This window comes from Lolium perenne, chromosome 3 (genome assembly GCF_019359855.2).
Source record: "Lolium perenne isolate Kyuss_39 chromosome 3, Kyuss_2.0, whole genome shotgun sequence".
NCBI lineage: Eukaryota > Viridiplantae > Streptophyta > Magnoliopsida > Poales > Poaceae > Lolium > Lolium perenne.
Genome location: NC_067246.2, coordinates 59,497,203 through 59,515,506, shown reverse-complemented (window position 1 = coordinate 59,515,506; position 18,304 = coordinate 59,497,203). Strand labels below are relative to the sequence as shown.

The 18,304-nt window shown below is 45.5% G+C and overlaps 1 protein-coding gene across 1 annotated transcript; it reads left to right on the top strand.

Moving 5' to 3' along the window:
* Nucleotides 1-436: 436 nt before the first annotated feature.
* LOC139837524 (uncharacterized) lies at nucleotides 437-16,693 on the top strand. The gene is made up of 4 exons (XM_071826933.1): nucleotides 437-671; nucleotides 15,812-15,979; nucleotides 16,058-16,137; nucleotides 16,376-16,693. The coding sequence occupies exons 1-4, from the start codon at nucleotides 648-650 to the stop codon at nucleotides 16,422-16,424; spliced, it is 321 nt and encodes a 106-aa protein (XP_071683034.1). The 5' UTR covers nucleotides 437-647; the 3' UTR covers nucleotides 16,425-16,693.
* The last annotated feature ends 1,611 nt before the right edge of the window (nucleotides 16,694-18,304 follow it).

Here is an 18,304-nt window from a genome sequence, read left to right as displayed (position 1 = left end):
ACAAGGGTACAATATGTAGGGAAACCCCTCACACTATGGGAATATACAGTATAGGGAACTATACACCACTAACAAAGTACACAGTTCACACCCATCCAAAACTTAGGAAAGCCTGTTAACATAGAGATCTATCTGCACTATCCCTTTCAGACCTGTTACTTTTCTACTGATACTATGTGCATGTAAAACTGGATTTTTTTATAACGGTGGCCGTATGCATCACTTGACGCAGAGGCTGGGGATCCCCCATTTCGAAAAAAAAGGTTGCGCATGGGTCGCTTTTAAGACTTTGACTTTTGGGTTTGATCTGAATAAAAATTGGCACAGCTGGTCTCTGAAAAATGAAACATTCGGCCCTTACGCCAGTTTGGAAGCTTAGATTTTGACAGGTTGCTGGACTTTGAGCACGATAACTCCATTTGAAGCAGCTTGATAGGCACCGAGACACCACACTATAAATGTCAAATACAAAGTTGCTGCACTTCATTTCCAGTAGAAATTATCATATTAAATGATGATTATTCTCAAAATTCAACATTCAGTTCATGTCCCATTTATTTATTGTCTAGGAGCAAAGGGACTGTGAAAGAAGGAAAGGTTTCTTAAAGTCACAGGCTGATACAGCATTCAAGCAGAAGGAGTATAAGATGGCATCTGGGTTTTATGATTTGGTAAACCTCTTGCAGTTATCTATAGTTTCGAGGGTTCGTTTTTTCTTTTACCAGTGAACTTACAGGAGAGCATTTGTGCTGTTTGCTAAGTTGGTTTGATGTGATCTACTTTTATTTACATCAGTTGGCCAAAAAACAATGTATTTTATAATGAGCACTGGGACTATGACACAATGATTCCATGAGGTCCATCACTCCATCTATGTCAAATGAAGTATTGTGTATGGAGCCACGATACATCTGACTGAAGGACTGACATAGGCATCCCAAATGGGCCTGCCGAAGATGGTACCCGGGGTTTATTGAAGGCCCACTACCCAAAGAATAAGAAGATTCGAAAGCCCAAGATATTATTAAGGAAAGCTAGAGTTGTAATAGGAAGCATTATTTGTAATCTTGCGGGATGAGTTAGAAACCTTCCCGGACTCTGTAACTTGTACAACACGAATCCCTCGGCTCCGCCTCCTATATAAGGGGGAGTCGAGGGACGAAGAAAGCATCGAATCATTGTTTCTCAAACCCTAGTTTTCATAATCGTCGAGTATTTTTCGGCTGAAACCTTCGAGATCTACTTGCCCTCTACTTCCAACTAAACCCTAGTCTACAACCCGTAGGCATTGACAAGTTAATACCTTGTCAATTGGCGCCGTCTGTGGGGACTAGAGGCGTCAAGGATACGATTTCGATGGCACGTTCATGATCGTCGACTTCATCAACCGCAAGCAACGCAATGGATCGAGGTAAACAGATCGCAACTGGTATTGTCGATTTTGTTCCTCACCCGCCCTCCCGTTTGGATGCATATGCGTATCTGGAGGAGCCTATGGAGATGACGTTCGGAAGATTTCACTTTCGCGTCGAGAAAGAGGGATCGTATCGTGTCGAAATTCCGATTTTGTCGGGATCGTCGGCGGTCGATTCCGATTTTTCAAGCTATACATCATCAACCGAATCAGGAGAGGAAGAAACTTCGTCGTCACGCTTCATCAGCACCAGGGCAAGAGAAAAACTTGCCAAGATCTTCAGCGACATGTCGTTTGAGTCATCTGCGAATTCCTATATAAGCGATGACTCAAGCAGTGTCGACAGCTACGACTTCATCGACAAATCTACTACAGTGGGCAAGGTCTTCGCCAATCTTCATGATGGTGTCACCAAACCCAACATAGATCTGAATACAAAGTATCATCAGATTTATGTCATCGGAGAGCCAAGTCATGATCAGGAAGAAACATCTGAGGCTTTCGATGATTTGGGAAATCCATACGTCGATCCCTCTGATTTGCGACGAGGCCTAGGCAATAAATATATCGGGCCACAGCCGCGAGACAGAGTCCGACTCCCGCAAGTAGCATGAGATAGAGCCGCAAGAGCTATGGATGGCTCAGAACCAATGGCCACCATAGCCGCGCCTGAAGAATTACAAGCATATCAATATAGGCTCGCACGAGCTGCAAGGGAATTGAAAAAACAGACAGCTGAGTTAAACAGAAGAAAGGAGGCAGCCTCTGCATCAAGTAGGCGAAGGGCAGAACTGAGTCGACAATCTAGAACTTCGGGTGATAGCCACCGGGAGGCTCGAAACAGAGCAAGATCAAGGTTACAACACATACCTGAAGGAGAAAGAGAGCACTTGGTTCAAAACCTCGACATGTCTTTTATGTCGATAGACACGAGAGGGAATATCATCCCCAAGACACCAGAAGCTGGGTATATGGCGACACAAGCTTTCATTCTTGCATCCAGGCCACCCCCAGGAGATCCAAGGGAAGCACTGTACAACATGGCGATGGCAGGAGTTGGAGCCATGGGGACGGCGTTTGTGTCAACACCTCCCGAAGGAATAGCAAGGCAAAATAGTCCACGACCTGCGGCAGCAACAGCAGCAGCTCCCGAAGGACCAAGTGGAGCAAGGGACACGGCAGCACAAGCAAGGGTCGACAGAGTGCGACAAAGCAGAAGGGAACATCGGCAGTCCCCAGAGTTAAATGACGAGGATATGTGTGGCTTGCCGTGCTTCACGAGGAGAGTTCGAAAAACTCGAGTCCCTTCAGGATTCAAATTACCTGATAACTTCAAGAAATTCGACGGCCTTCAAGATCCAGAGGATTGGCTGGTGGATTATCTCGAGACAGTGAAGCTCACAGGAGGAACCAGAGCAACAGCTATGCAAAGCATCCAGGTACATTTGAGTGGAGCCGCACGATCGTGGATAAAGAAACTTCCTCCAGGATCTATCGACAGCTGGGAAAGCTTCGAGGACGTGTTCGTCAAGAACTTCCGGTCCACGTGCAAGAAACCTGCGTCATTAGAGGAGTTGCGAGCGTGCCGACAAAAGCCAGACGAGCCAATGAGAAAATATATCCAAAGGTGGAACATCATCAAAAACTCGGCAGAAAGTATATCTGACGAGAGAGCGATAGATGCGTTTGTCGCAGGAATCAGGCGTGGAGATTTTGTTGAGGATTTGGGGAGGACCAATCCAAAGACAGTATTTGCTTTAATGGAAATAGCAAACAGATGGGCAGATGGAGAAGATGCTATTCACAACAAACGGCATAGGTCGCCAGAGGAAGACCGCGGTCGAAACTATCAACCAAGGCGACGATTTCCTCGGCAGTACCCGAGCTATGACGCTCCAGGTCTAATTTCGGCAGGCTTCCGAGCAAACACCGGAGGAAATAACAGAGATGATTATCAGAGAAGCAATGAGCAACGAGGCGACAATAGAGATGACTCTCGAAACAATAGGCAAAATAGTGGGCCAAGGTTCCAGAGGCCTTTCGTGTCTCCCGAAGAGATGATGAACGGGCCGTGTCAGATGCATTTTTTCCTCGACAGCAACGGGAAAAGACAGTCAGGACATCTGCAGAAAGATTGTCGCAATTTCCAGGCAATGTTAAGGTGGGCAGGGCATGCTAATGCTCAGGCAGCACAGAGAAATCCTCGAGAACCCAGGAGTGAGATTCACTTGCCACCTCCTCCCGCGATTACGGACGACAATCGACATCAGCTCAGAATAGCGGCAGCGCCTCCACCACCGCCTTACGTGGATCCTAACTCTAACGGAGCGGTCTCGATGATTCAGAAGGGAAGGCCATCCAATAGAACTCAGAAAGTAATCTCGCGACAGGTGTTTATGGCAGAAAAAATGCCTCCACCAACAGTCGAGTACCTTAACTGGTCCGGGCAAGACATTGGCTTCACTATAGCAGACCATCCACAGCAAGTTCCTCGACCAGGGCAGTCAGCACTCATATTACCAGCGGTTATCGCAGGATTTGACGTATCTCGCGTGTTTATAGATGGTGGTAGCAGTTTAAACCTTATGTACGCAGATACATTAAGGAAGATGAACATATCCTTAGCAAACCTGAAGCCAACAGACACGAGATTCCACGGTATCACGCCAGAGAAGCCAAGTTATCCGCTGGGGAAGATTAATCTCGACGTCCAATTTGGGACCCGAGAAAATTACAGAATCGAGAAGCTGGAGTTCGAAGTCGTAGATTTTCCGTCACAGTACCACGCTCTGTTGGGTCGACCAGCATATGCTAGATTTATGGCGGTGCCACATTACACGTACCTGTTATGGAGGATGCCTGGACCTAAGGGACCAATCACAGTCAAAGGAAGCTTCGTCCTAGGCGATAAATGTGATAAGAATTTTCATCGAATATCAGAAACTTTCGGGATGCAAGCTGAGTATTTGGCGTCAAGGCTCATGACTGACTACGACGTGCTGCCAGACGTTGGAAGGCCAAATAAAGAATCAACTTTCAATACTGAGAAAAATTCTAAGGAGGTACAGATTCACCCGACAGACCCGAAAAAGACGACATCCATCGCAAACGACATGGACCTCGCATAGGAAAGCGCGCTCATCGAGTTCCTCCGTGAGAACTGGAAAATCTTCGCATGGTGTCCAGCTGACATGCCAGGAGTACCCAGGGAACTTGCCGAGCACCACCTAAACTTGGATCCGCTAGCGAGACCAATCAAACAACCCTTGCGACGTTTTTCGGAACCAAACCGCAAGGCTATGCTGTCAGAAATTGATCGACTAAGAGAAGCTGGTTTTATCAAGGAGCTGCATACAGAGGCCACATGGGTAGCTAATCCAGTGTTGGTGCCGAAGAAAAACACTAAGGTCCTTCGCATGTGCGTCGACTTTACGTGTCTCAATAAACATTGTCCAAAGGATCACTTTACCCTCCCGAGGATCGACCAAATTATCGACTCCACGGCAGGGTGTGAACGTCTTTCCTTTTTGGACGCATATTCTGGTTATAACCAGATCAGGTTAAAAGAAGAAGATGAAGTAAAAACAGCGTTCATCACACCTTACGGTGTGTTTTGCTACAGAACAATGCCCTTTGGTCTGAAAAACGCGGGAGCAACATATCAGAGGATGATGCAGAAGTGTTTGGCGACACAGATTGGGAAAAATGTGCAAGTATACATCGACGATGTTGTCATAACGTCAAAAAAGGGGGCGACGCTGATCGAGGATCTCAAGGAAACCTTTGACAACCTCGACAAATTCTGCCTCAAGCTGAACCTGACAAAGTGCTCCTTCGACGTCCCAGCAGGAGAACTTCTTGGGTTCCTAATTTCAGCAAGAGGGATTGAAGCAAATCCCAACAAAATACAAGCTATCGTAACAATGAGGAAGCCAACAAAGTTGAAAGAAATACAACAATTAACTGGGCGAGTCGCAGCTTTAAGCAGATTCGTCGCCAGGCTAGGAGAAAAAGCATTACCGTTCTACGCCTTAATAAAGCAAGGAGAGAAATTCCAGTGGAATGAAGAAGCCGACAGAGCTTTCGAGGATTTGAAACGTACAATCTCGACACCACCAATCTTGGTGGCGCCGAAGGAAAAGGAACCTCTCCTGTTGTACATTGCAGCCACACCCCAGGTGGTTAGCACAGTATTAGTCGTTGAAAGAGAAGAGGAAGGAAAACTCCATGGAGTGCAAAGGCCGGTATATTTCATCAGTGAAGTTTTATCGCCTTCTAAACAGCGGTACCCGCAGTACCAGAAGCTAGCATATGGAGTAATTACAACGGCAAGAAAGTTGCGCCACTATTTTTCGGCACACCCGATAATAGTAGTCAATGAAGCACCTCTCTCAAATATACTAAACAATCCAGAAGCTACAGGGCGTGTCTCCCTTTGGGGAATAGAACTTTCCCCTCGGGACATCACGTATGAAAAAAGAAAGGCGATCAAGTCGCAAGTTTTGCCAGATTTCATTGCAGAGTGGATGGAGCTGCAAAACACAGGACCCCCAGATTTGTCGAGAACTTGGACCATGAACTTTGATGGATCCAAGAGAGTAGAAGGAGCTGGCGCAGGAGTGATACTTATATCACCGGAAGGCGACAAGTTAAAGTATGTCCTACGGATGACTTTCCCAAACGCATCCAACAATGAAGCAGAATACGAAGCCCTCATACATGGGATGAAGATGGCGAAAGCTTGCGGTGCAACTCGACTAAAAATATTTGGCGACTCACAATTGGTGGCTCAGCAAGTTATGAACCAATGTGATGCAGTCAATGATAGCATGATAGCATATAAAGAGGTGTACAATGAGCTTGAGAAGCTGTTCGATGGGTGCGAGGTAAATCACATCAGTAGGTTGAGCAATGATGAAGCCGACGTTCTCGCAAACATCGGGTCGCAGTGCCTTCCAATCCCGCCAGGTGTATTTTGGGAAGAGATAGCAGAGAGATCCACAAAGCTGAGGAAGGCGCAGAAAAAAGCAAAGGAAGGAAAAACTTCGGCGCCCCTTAAAGAAGCCGCGGAGGACGAAGAGGACCAAGAGCTTGTGATGATGGTAGAAGTTCCTTGGATGCAAGCGTACATATCGTATATCCTTCGGAAAGAAATACCCGACGATCCAGTTGAGGCAAGGCGAATTATAAGACGGTCCAAAGCTTTCACAGTGGTCAAAGGGGAGTTATACAAGCGAAGTATTTCAGGCGTCCTGCAAAGGTGTGTCACACCCGAAGAAGGAAGGATAATCCTAAAGGATGTGCATGAAGGAATATGTGGTCACCATGCGAGTAGTCGAGCTATTGCAGCCAAGGTTTTTCGGGCAGGATTTTACTGGTTGACAGCAATCGAGGATGCGAAAGAGATAGTAAGAACCTGCGACGCGTGCCAGAGATTTGCCGCAAAACCTCACTCTCCGGCGGCAGAACTGATGCCAATACCATTGTCATGGCCCTTTGCCCAATGGGGACTCGATATGGTGGGCAAATTACACAAAGCCTCGCCAGGAGGTTATGAGTACTTGTTGGTTGCTATCGACAAATTCACCAAGTGGGTAGAAGCGAAGCCAATAAATTTGCCAGACGCAGCGTCGACAATAAAGTTTGTGAAGGGCCTCGTTTTTCGGTTCGGAGTGCCTCATAGCATCGTCACAGAAAACGGTACTAACTTTACGTCCAAGGAATTCAAGGAGTACTGCGCAGAAGTAGGCATTAAATTGCACTTTGCGTCAGTTGGGCACCCGCAAACCAATGGCCAAGTCGAGAAAGCCAATGGCGTCAACTGCAACGGTATCAAAAAGCGCTTGCTAGGACCGCTTGAAAAAGCTCGACATACCTGGCCAGAAGAATTGCCAAGTGTTTTATGGAGTATCCGAACAACACCAAATACGGCGACACAAGAAACTCCGTTCTTCCTCGTCCACGGAGCTAAGGCAGTACTGCCAATTGAGATAGAGCATGATTCTCCAAGAGTGACAGAATATGACGAGGAAACTTCAAGAAAAGCTTTGGAGGATGATATGGACGCACTCGATGAAGCTCGCGATGAAGTACTTTCACGAGTCACCAAATACCAGCAGGACCTCAAAAACTACCACAGTCGATGATTAAGACCAAGATCTTTCCAGGTCGGAGATTTGGTCTTACGGTTAAATCAAAAAAGTACTGAAAAGCTCGAGTCGCCATGGCTAGGTCCTTACATCGTCACAGAAGTAATCGAAGGAGGTGCATACAGGATCAAGGACAAGAAGACAGGGGTTCCCGAGAAAAACCCCTGGAACGTGGCGCAGCTCAGGCGGTTCTACGCCTAGAGTCGAAATATAGTCCTTCTCTGAAAAATACAATGTACTGAAACGCCCGCGAGTTTTCAGACGCACTCTTTTCCTTTTCGGGGCACCGAGTGGGACCGGAAAGGTTTTTAATGAGGCGGGCTCGCGGTGCTGCAATATAATAAAGATAGTGGAGTTATACTTCTTATTCTTCGACATGCTCGGGGGCTCAACGCCTTCAAGTTACAAAATATATACAATATAGATAAATTAGACTTACCAAAATATTTCGCCTTGGTACAATAATACCTCGCCAAATAGAACATCGGAAGCTAACAACTTTAAATACAGTATACTCGTCAAAATCTTATTGCTTTGGTCTGAAAACCTTGCAACAAAAATATAGAACTTCGCCATCAAGACACTTGGGGGCTTGTAACCCATCGATGGAAAAATAAATATATCTTCTTACGACAAGAGGAAAAAATCTTTGAGATAGCAAAACAGTATAAACTCCAGCCAAAGGCTCGGGGGCTCGGCGATCAAAAAAAGAAACAATACATATTTACAGAGTTGACAGCTTTACAATATAGATCATGTTTACAAATACACAAAGACGTATCAATGGTGGAACTACAGCAAGGAAAAGGAAAAAACCCACAATGGATACCTAGCACATGGTCTATGGTTATTCGCTCATTGGAAGGACGAGTACTATGCTCGGCATAGCTTCCCTTCACGAAGAACTCAGCATCCATCCGAAGAAGTTCATCCATCATATCTTCGGCGACAGGAGTCACCAGATCATCAATCTTACCCATATTTATCTTCTTCTTCGACATTTTAGCCAGACACGTGGGAACAATTTGATCCATGGGCAATTTTGGATAGCAAATTTTTATCATCGTCATGGAAAATCTTGCGCCAGCAGAGAGTTGAGCCCGCACAAAGCCATGGATTCGAGGAGCATCTCGAAATTTTTCCATTAAAGCAGGAAGGGTTTCTGGCATCTTATTCCGAGGGAACATGGTTACATAAACTAAAAATAAAGTCTTCGTACAGAAGTCAAGGAAGTCACGGACCTGAGCCGCGCGATCCTGGAATCTGATAATTTGACGGGTGCGCTCAGGAGTAACCCAAAAATTAGACCCATGTTGTGCAGCCAATCTAAGCAAAACATTGGCTCGAGCTTCAACACGTTGATCTTCGGCAGCAGTATCCAAAAATGAGCCTGGTACAGCAAATAAATTGTCAAGGAAGGAAAAAATAGCAAGAACAACATCCAACATGGTTATGAACAGGTAACATACCTGTCATGTCCAGGCTGGCGTCAGTCATTAGCTGAAGCATATAATCCTCGCGAGAAGAAGCTTCGGTAGCCTCGACAACAGCAGCATCCTTTGCAGCAATGGCTTCTCTCACCTGTTGAAGAGCAATTTTCTCTCTTTCGGATGCTTGTCGATATTGTTCCATCATCGCAAGAGTTTGTTTCTTCATGGATTGGAGTTGTTGGCGAAGTTCTTGCAAATCTTGCGACAAATGTTCACTTGAAAAATCTCCGATAAGGGTTTTCTTCGAGAACGAAGAAGCAGGCGAAGTATCGGCAGAGCAAGGATTGGTCGAGTAGTTATCAAATATTAACTGGAAAAGAAAGTCTCAGGATCAATGATAGTGCAAGGAAGAATTTCATTGATTTCCAGGAAATTTACATGGATATTACAGAAGGAGTTCTCCAAAAGGACTACTAAGGTAATTGTCGCCAAAGCTAGTATGGCGACAATAGCAAAAGAAAAAGAAAAAATAAAGAAAAAGAAAGAAGAGGCATTCAACTAGACCTCCGGCCTTGATGAGCTAGGAGTTGAAGATGGCTTGATCCCGAGATAGGCCAGGATTTTCTTCCAGTTGGGCTTGGCTGCCTTGATCAAAGATCGCCATTTTGTTTGCTCTATCTGTTCGGTGTCGCCAACTTTCATCCAGTCAACAGTTTGTTGGCTGTCAGTGACCAAGGCAACAGTACTTTCGACAGCAATCTTCATGTTTTCCTGGCGCATCTTCAGTCCAAGATCTTCTGGTGGATTGAAGTCCTTGGCAAGAGCAAGGAAAGTCTTGGGCTCCTCTTTCTTCGGGAAGAAGTAGGGGAACAGCCTTGATAATCCTGCGTCAGCATGCTCCATGCCTTCACGAACTTCGGTTCCATGAAACTCCAGGAAAGAGAGTGCGTCAAGGAGAGGATCATTGTCGGGATCTTCAAGCTCAAATTCTTGGTTTGTTTTACCTGCCGCAGAAAATATATGTTGGTCGACAGCAAGCAAGGAAAAGCAAGTTTAAGACAGATAGAAGGGATCGACAAAATTACCGAGGAAGCGCCGATTCTGCGTGTTCAAGCGCTTGATGATCGCATTTTCACGAGTAGCCTGGGCGGCCTTGTGCTCGTTCAAAGCAGTTTCGGCATCATCAAGTCTTTTTTGCAGATCTTCGACACCAGCAGCTTTTACCTTGGCCTTATCAGCCTCTGCTTTAGCTTGGCTAGCGTCAAGTTCAGCTTTCTTGCGAGCCGTTTCACTTTGCTCCAGATTCTGAGCAAGAGTGTCGACAAGCTTGTTGGCTTCTGCAAGTTTCTCTGCCAAAATAGTAAATAATCGTCAAAATTGCGGCAAAACAGGAGCAAAAAGTTATAAACTAGGGTCATCAAAAAGTTATTACCTTCAGTCTTGCTGGCATATTCATGGTACCCAATGAATTGGGCACCGATACGAACAAGCTCTTTGATCATAGGCTGTCAAAGAAGGACAAAGAAAGAAAACGTCGGTATGGAAAAAATATGAAGGCATAAAGAAGCAAACAGAGAAAATATAGATAGTGACAAGCAAATTAAGAACTTACATCATCCAAGAGAGGATTGGAGGAGCTACCCAATTGGAGGGTAGGCTCCACGATCGTTTCCACCCTTGTCCTTTTTGGTGAAGGGACAAGAGGGCTTGAAGGAGGAGTAGGAGCGCCAACGTTTTGTTGAGGAGGCGAGGATTCCTCTCCTTCAACTGGCGTTTCCGAAACAATTAAAGTATGTGACGTACTCGTTCGAGCAGCCACATCAAGAGTTGGTACTTCTTCCTCATCATCACTGCGATTAAAAGTCGACAGCATAAAAAGCAAGATAGATAAAAATCTTCGAGTACAAAAATAAGGGGAAATAAAGGTGACTTACGAGCTGATGAGGGATTCAAGATATGGATCATAAGTTGCCTTCTGACGTGAAGGACCAACTTCTTCGGCTTTGGAGGTGCCGGAATCTTCGGCATCATTCCTCTTCCTCTTGTTCCTTGGAGAAACAGCAGGAGGAGGAGATTGTGCCGATACAGTGCCTTCAGAGGCAGCCTCCTTTTCAGAAGATCCCGCAGATTTTAGAGAATCCACGGGTTCATTAAAAAAAGAGGGAGCATCTTGGTTGTCGTCGGTGACAACAGCCCTTTCCTCGACTTCTCCACCTTCAGGAAGGGGAGGAAGCGAGATAAGATTTGGGTGGTTCTGTAAAAAAAAAACAGGGGAAGGTGTCAATAAAGGAATTACACAAAACAAGGAGATAGCAAAGCAATAACAAATCAAGCGACAAAGTTTACCTTGGGAAGTGGATTGGTGGCGCTGAATGGTTTTACACGACAAGAAGACGGGACAGGATCTTTTTTGCTGAGAGACGAGATTTTTCGGACAAACTTCTCTAAGTCCTTAACCTCTAAATCCGCTGACAACCGATCTGCATCCTTGTCGCCAGCATACTTCCAGAGAGGGTATTTGCGAGCCTGAAGAGGTTGCACTCTGGTCCTAAGGAAATACGCAGTGATTTGGATACCCGACAATTCTTTGCCGCGAGTATTTTGCAACTCATGGATGCGAGTCATCAGGGCCTCTGTCGATATTTTTTCTTCTTCGGTGGCCTCTGCGTCCCAGGAGCGGCGGCGAAGGATTTTCTCGGCACCATCGAAAGGAGGGATGTTGTCTTCAGCACATCCATGGTTCTCCTCTTGAATGTACAACCACTTCTTGCGCCACCCTTGAACTGAGTCAGGGAGTTTGACGTCGAAGTAATCGACGGTGGGGCGAACGGAAATTACAACACTGCCTATATTATAGGCGACATTTGGAGAGCCATTGCGGCGACAAAAGAAAATGCGCTTCCATAGCGCCCAGTTAGGCTAGACGCCAAGGAAGGCTTCGCAGAGGGTGATGAAAATAGAAATATGGAGGATGGAATTGGGTGTAAGGTGGTGAAGTTGCAGACCGTAAATAAAGAGAAATCCGCGGAGAAAAGGATGAATGGGGGCGGAAAGACCGCGGATGAGGTGGTCGACAAAACTTACCCGATACCCCATTGGAGGGGTTGGGTAGCTTTCTTCACTAGGGAAGGACAGTGCTTTGGGCTTCTTGCTGATCCCTAGCTTCTTCAAGAGATTGATGTCCTGGGTGGAAATCTTGGACCTTTCCCACTCCGCGGTTCCCAGATCCACGGCAGCCATTGATGATTCCGGCGTGCTGTGCTTGATCAACCGACGCGGTGGCATCAACAATGGCGTAGGAATGCAGCTTGGAGAAGATGAGCTTAGGGAATTGTGGAGCGCAGGAGGAGGTTTTGCAGAGGAGAGCAGGAGAACGGCGCGAGCGGAAGTGCTCGAGGAGGAAGAAGGAGATCTTATATAGAGGTGCGGCGAAGCGGTGGACCGTTGGATGGAAAAAGTGTGCGGCAGATGATAACCACGTGGAGACAGGGGTAAAAAAGTATTTTAACATTGGGAAGTTATGGTTCGTGCGCCAGGAAAAGCGGAGGACGTGTGTCCCCCACTTGCACGACGTGTTAAGATAGTGGATAAATTGGGCCCGCAAGGCAGCGGGAGAAGACTTGTCGTGATTTTCGAATTTGCAGTCGTGGCTAACGTCAGCAATAGCGTCACCTTGACGGAAGAAAAAATTCGCCTCAACAGCTTCATAAAAGGCGACATGGAAAATATTTGTGAGCCTTTGATCAAATACAAGTTTTTGATCGAATGCTCGGGGGCTACTTTGAAAAAATGAAAAGATCAAGAAAGACAAAATAGAAATGGCGTGAGCCTATGATCAAATACAAATATTTGTTCATAGCCTCGGGGGCTACTCCCATCGGGAGCGTTGTTCGCGCAATCGAGAAATTCTAAAACTTTGGGAAAAAGAAAAATATAGCGGCATAAGGCGTGGAGCCTACAACCAAGCACAAGTCCTTGGCTGTAGCCTCGGGGGCTACTCCCATCGGGAACGCTGTTCGCGTGCCCGATGAAATTATAAAAAGAAAGAAAGAATGAATGAAAAGAAAAAAGATAGAAGAGCAAAAGAGTATATTTCGAGTTATAAATAACTCTGCATATACTCCCATCGGGAGAACAATATAAGTCATCTTTGACTCAGTAAAATGTGCCATTCCAACAGCCGAATAAGCACTCGACAATATATTCTCAGAACGCCAAAGTTGCGATCAATTTCTGAATGCCGCAAATTTGCGAAGGTAAGACCCCAGATCCGTTCTGTGTGGCGTGGCGCCGTCTCTGACGTCGGTTTGCTACTTTTATCCGTATCAACAGATACGAAGAAAAATCCTAACGGACGCGTTAGGTACCCGATAAATTTTACTGGGACTCGACAGAATGGTAAGACCTTAAGCGGCACCTGTCGAAGTTTACACCAGTATCCCGAGATCATGTCCAGGGACGTGATCTTGAAGTAGGTTTTTGCGGATTGCCACTAGAGCAGTTAACTAGTACCTGATCCGTCAGATGAACTAGCCCCAACTACCATTATCCCTGTACAATATAGAAATTTATGTGAATAAATATAGAAAGGTTAAAGTTGTCGAATAAAAATAAACAGTGGAGATTTTCCCTGACTCTACGATTCAAGCAAAATCTCGGGGGCTACTGACATAGGCATCCCAAATGGGCCTGCCGAAGATGGTACCCGGGGTTTATTGAAGGCCCACTACCCGAAGAATAAGAAGATTCGGAAGCCCAAGATATTATTAAGGAAAGCTAGAGTTGTAATAGGAAGCATTATTTGTAATCTTGCGGGATGAGTTAGAGACCTTCCCGGACTCTGTAACTTGTACAACACGAATCCCTCGGCTCCGCCTCCTATATAAGGGGGAGTCGAGGGACGAAGAAAGCATCGAATCATTGTTTCTCAAACCCTAGTTTTCATAATCGTCGAGTACTTTTCGGCTGAAACCTTCGAGATCTACTTGCCCTCTACTTCCAACTAAATCCTAGTCTACAACCCGTAGGCATTGACAAGTTAATACCTTGTCACGGACCAAGGGCCATCTAAAATGGATATAATCTGAAGCCCCCCAAAAATAACAATGTCCTAAAATTCATGATCTTACCATTTGGGTAGAATGGAACATCCCATCATGGAGCCCATTTAGGGTGACAAATTAAAACAAAGATTGTCTGGTCCTTGATCCATATGAATGATATGAAACAACAAATGGGTGACATGTAGATGCTAGGTAATTTTCCCTGTAAATACTTAACATGATTTTGCTTGATTTGTCAGTGATTGGGACTGATCTCAACTGATGGAGATTAATATGCACAACTTTGACTTCACTTACGAAACTTATTTGACAGAATCTGCACATGTTTTAAAAGAGATAATATCATCGGATATGTGAATCTTTGACATGGTTGTCTACTGTTTCTGCCAATGTGTTCGACATTATAGCTGATGAATATGCACCAAATGGTGTAAGTGTAGCCAAATTGACTGTACATGTAAATGGAACAAGCTAAGCAGTCTAATTCGGGTCCATGAACAACACGTTGCCCCCCCTTCCTCGCTCTCTCCGCCTAACCCGTTGAGAGTCCACCGGCCCTCTTTTCCTTTGCCGGCCCGATCCCGAATCTTCTTCGCCGGCGATGCCGCGCGGAGCGGAGGAAGGAGAGGCGCCTGGCCTGATGTATATAGTAGTCTAGGATTTCTTCTTCTGTCGGCTACCCTTGTGGAGTATTGGAGTAGGTGGCGGGATCTTCTTGGGCCAGATCCGGCCCGCTCAGGTCTTCTTCTTCGTCGCTGCTTCTCTCTGGTGGCAGGAGCGGCGGCAGGCGGCGAAGGGGAGGCGTGGCATCTCCAGCAATAAGGCCACTCCCTTCCCTCCTCGTCATCTGCTTTGGCTGTGCTGGAGCAGCAGCCGAAGTCCAGATCTTCCGCTTCTCCAACTTCATCCATGGTGGATGGACAAAGATTGGGGAGGATCTGAGGATGGCTTCCCCAATAAGCTCCTCTTCGCCATCTTCAACGCGCGCCTCCCTGAGTCCGTGGCAGGCCCTTCGGGATTGATGGCGAGCCGGTTTCTCTGTTGTGGCTTCGGTATGGCCTTGCTGCTTCTTCAACGTTGGCTCCTCTTCTTCTCTCCCGATCTCCAGGCGTCATGGTGGCGATGGGCAAGGGAGGCTGCAGAGTGGCGGTGCTGAGGAGGTGGCGCCGGAGTCCTATAGAAGCACCTTGTTCGAGCACCACATCGGCGGTAAATATGCCGTCCGTTATCTATGCCAGTGAAGCCTGGCAGATCTTCAACCTCCTCCGGAGGCCCTTTCGGAGGTTGGCGGTCGCATCCCACGCCGACTTGGAAGCAAGTGGTTTTGTCCCCGCTTCGGAGCTCGACGGCGACATGGCTGATCTCCTGCTCGTCGGTGGGGAAAGAGAAGGGCTTGATTGCATTTTTCTTTCTCTTAGTGAGGCCCTTTCTGCAAATGCCAGGGACCTATGTGTAATTTTTCTATTTCATGGGGTCCTTTGTAATATGTTGTACACCCACCGGTTGTTTTAATGAAGCTTCTTCGCCCTTCGGGGCGCTCCGTGTTCAAAAAAAAAAAAAAAAAAAAAAAGCAGTCTAATTCGACAATGTGTTCTGCAACTCCATTCTGCAGTTTTAGACATCTTTCTACCTGATAGCTCACGAATAGTGTTGTAGTATAGCTTTTTTTTAATGTCACAACATTAAGTATACAGTAATATTTGCGTTTTTTAGACAAACAGTAATATTTGCATGACCTCTCATGTTTGACAATAGGCAATAGCCCATGGAGAGAGTGCAACACTGTATTTAAATAGGAGTCTCTGTAAGCTGCTCATGGGCAATGGTGAAGGTGCTTTGTCAGATGCTCTCAGGTGCAGAATGCTGCGACCTAACTGGGGAAAAGCTTGCTACCGTCAAGCTGCAGCTCACGTGCTACTTAAGGTATGTGTCTAGCTTGCCAGTTTGCTTCATATTGAATCTCGCGGTCTGGTTACGTTCCTTGATTTGCTCTGCACCCAGGAGTATAAACAAGCCTGTGATGCTCTCTTGGATGCGCAAAAATTGGATCCTGGGAATGTCGAGATTGAGAATGAACTACGGTAACCTACTGTCTACTGCTTATATCTTTTGTGTTTCTTCCAAATGCTAGTAGTATGATTTAGGTTGACCATAGAAGCAATTGTTTATGTGCCAGTAGCATTTCATTCCACACATCTTAAGAACTTCAGTTTCTTACTATTCAGACTCGGTAGAGAGGAAACATGTAGATACTGAGTTGCAAATCTAAGAATTTTCGTTAGAGCTGACATTTCCATTTCACCGGTTGAATTCTTGCAGGAAGGCAAGGGAACTCATGAAGAATCCTTCTGGCGATCGTGAGCAGTGAGGTGCGTGGCCCTACGCCATGTGCCAGCTTTCACTAAAGTAGAGCTAGCAGGAACTCATAGTCCCTATGTTTTTTTTTGTTAGGAACCAAAAACTCTGAAATTTGATGCGAACCTTGCGTCTGCAGACTGTTGAAACGACTTTGTATGAGATTTTGTTATCTGGCCCGTATGCAGTCCTCTTTTGGATGAGTATGTTTGCAATTCTAAATATTTCAGTTTCCTTGTACACGACAGGGTGCCATGAAGGCAGCCGCGCTTGAATTGTAAATATGAGTATTTGAAATTTAGCTCACTATACGACATCCTTGAAGTCTGGTGAACGTGCGATGCCGTAAGTGGACTGTGCATCTGTCAGTGATTAAATTTTTTTTCTCCTGTTTTCTACAATCAATACCACATATATTTATTGTAATAATAATACATGATAGAGATACATGAGTTATCTTCAATATTATAAAATAAAGTTCAAAAGATGGTAGCAAATCTTCGGGGTTTACAAACTCTTTCATGCACAATTTTCTACTTGCTTGAAGGTAGCCAACTACTTTCTTTAAGGCAGCCAACGATAGATATCAAATAGACCTTTAAATGTCAAAGAAGATTCGTCCATAATTTTAATTTGAGTCGCAATTCCAATGCTACATGCATGCACACAATCGTTAAAATAGTCAATAAATATCGGCAAGAGGATCAACACCAGCATGTCAGGGAATAACAACTGACCAGCCTTGTTGACGTCGCTGGAGAGCGGAGAGTACGAATCACCATTGTCGAGGACATAGGCAGCCGGGATAAAAAATGCGAGGATAATCCTCTTCGCGACAACTATGAGAAAACAACACCGTTGATGAAAGAGATACTCGTCGTCGAATGAAAGACCGAAGATCACTTATTGCAGATGATGCCATCTTCTTTGTGAAAGAACATCTCTCCATAATTATGGTTTTCTGTGTTTGATGACAACATGTGCGATGATCTAATGTGGCTTAGTGTGCAGATATGATCTACAATATGTTTAAACTGAGAAGTATTAAAAGGGAATAATGGTTTGATGAAAAGGAAGAAGAAAAGAAGGGTTCTAGAATTTCCAGGCCAAAAATTTCGAGAATTTTCCGGCCCCAAAATTTCGCTAATGACTTAAGGTCCACAGCCCCTGGATGCCCCCTGGAAATTTGGCCGGACATTTGTTTCGCAGGGGCGGAATTTCCGGTCCCAACACGCACCAAAATTTCTGGCCCTAGAATCTGCAGCACCCATATTTGGTAGGGGTATAAATACCCCCCTTCTTCCTCAAGCTCAGATTGCTCATTTCATCTCAAGTTCATCCACCATTGTTGAGCCACCAACAAAACACAAGATTCACTAGATATCCTCCTTCAGCCATCCAAAGCTCTTGATCTTTGGAGAATCGAAGGAGAAGACCCCGGTATACATCTTCACCGAAGCGATTTACATTTCCCACTCATTTGCTTGAGGGCCCCTTTGCTAGTGTTCCATTTGGAAACCCTAGTTGCTTGTGGTTGATTTGTTCTTGTTGTTGTTGTGTTGTTGTTACAACTATTGGGAGCCTCCGATTCAGTTGTGGATGTGTGCCCCAAGAACCATTGTAAAAGGATGTTTTCGCCTTGAGGAAATTCCTTAGTGGAACTGGGCTAGACCTTTGTGGCGTTGCTCACAGAAGACCTGAGTGAGGCCTTCATGGCGTTGGAGATCCTCGTCGTCGAATAAAAAAAATGAAGATCACTTATTGCAGACGATGATATCTCCATTGAGAGAAACCAACAAGAAGACAGCTACTAAAATCCTAACATAATCTACTGAAAACACTATATTTATTGAAAGCACCATGCATAGATCGGTTTCCCTACTCCTCCCATGT

What these genes read in the sequence shown, in the direction of transcription:
- LOC139837524 (XM_071826933.1), top strand. Translation starts at nt 648, where the DNA reads ATGGCATCTGGGTTTTATGATTTG. An exon ending in CATCTGGGTTTTATGATTTG is followed by an intron (nt 672 to 15,811) that starts GTAAACCTCTTG and finishes GTTTGACAATAG; the next exon opens with GCAATAGCCCATGGAGAGAG. An exon ending in GAGATTGAGAATGAACTACG is followed by an intron (nt 16,138 to 16,375) that starts GTAACCTACTGT and finishes GAATTCTTGCAG; the next exon opens with GAAGGCAAGGGAACTCATGA.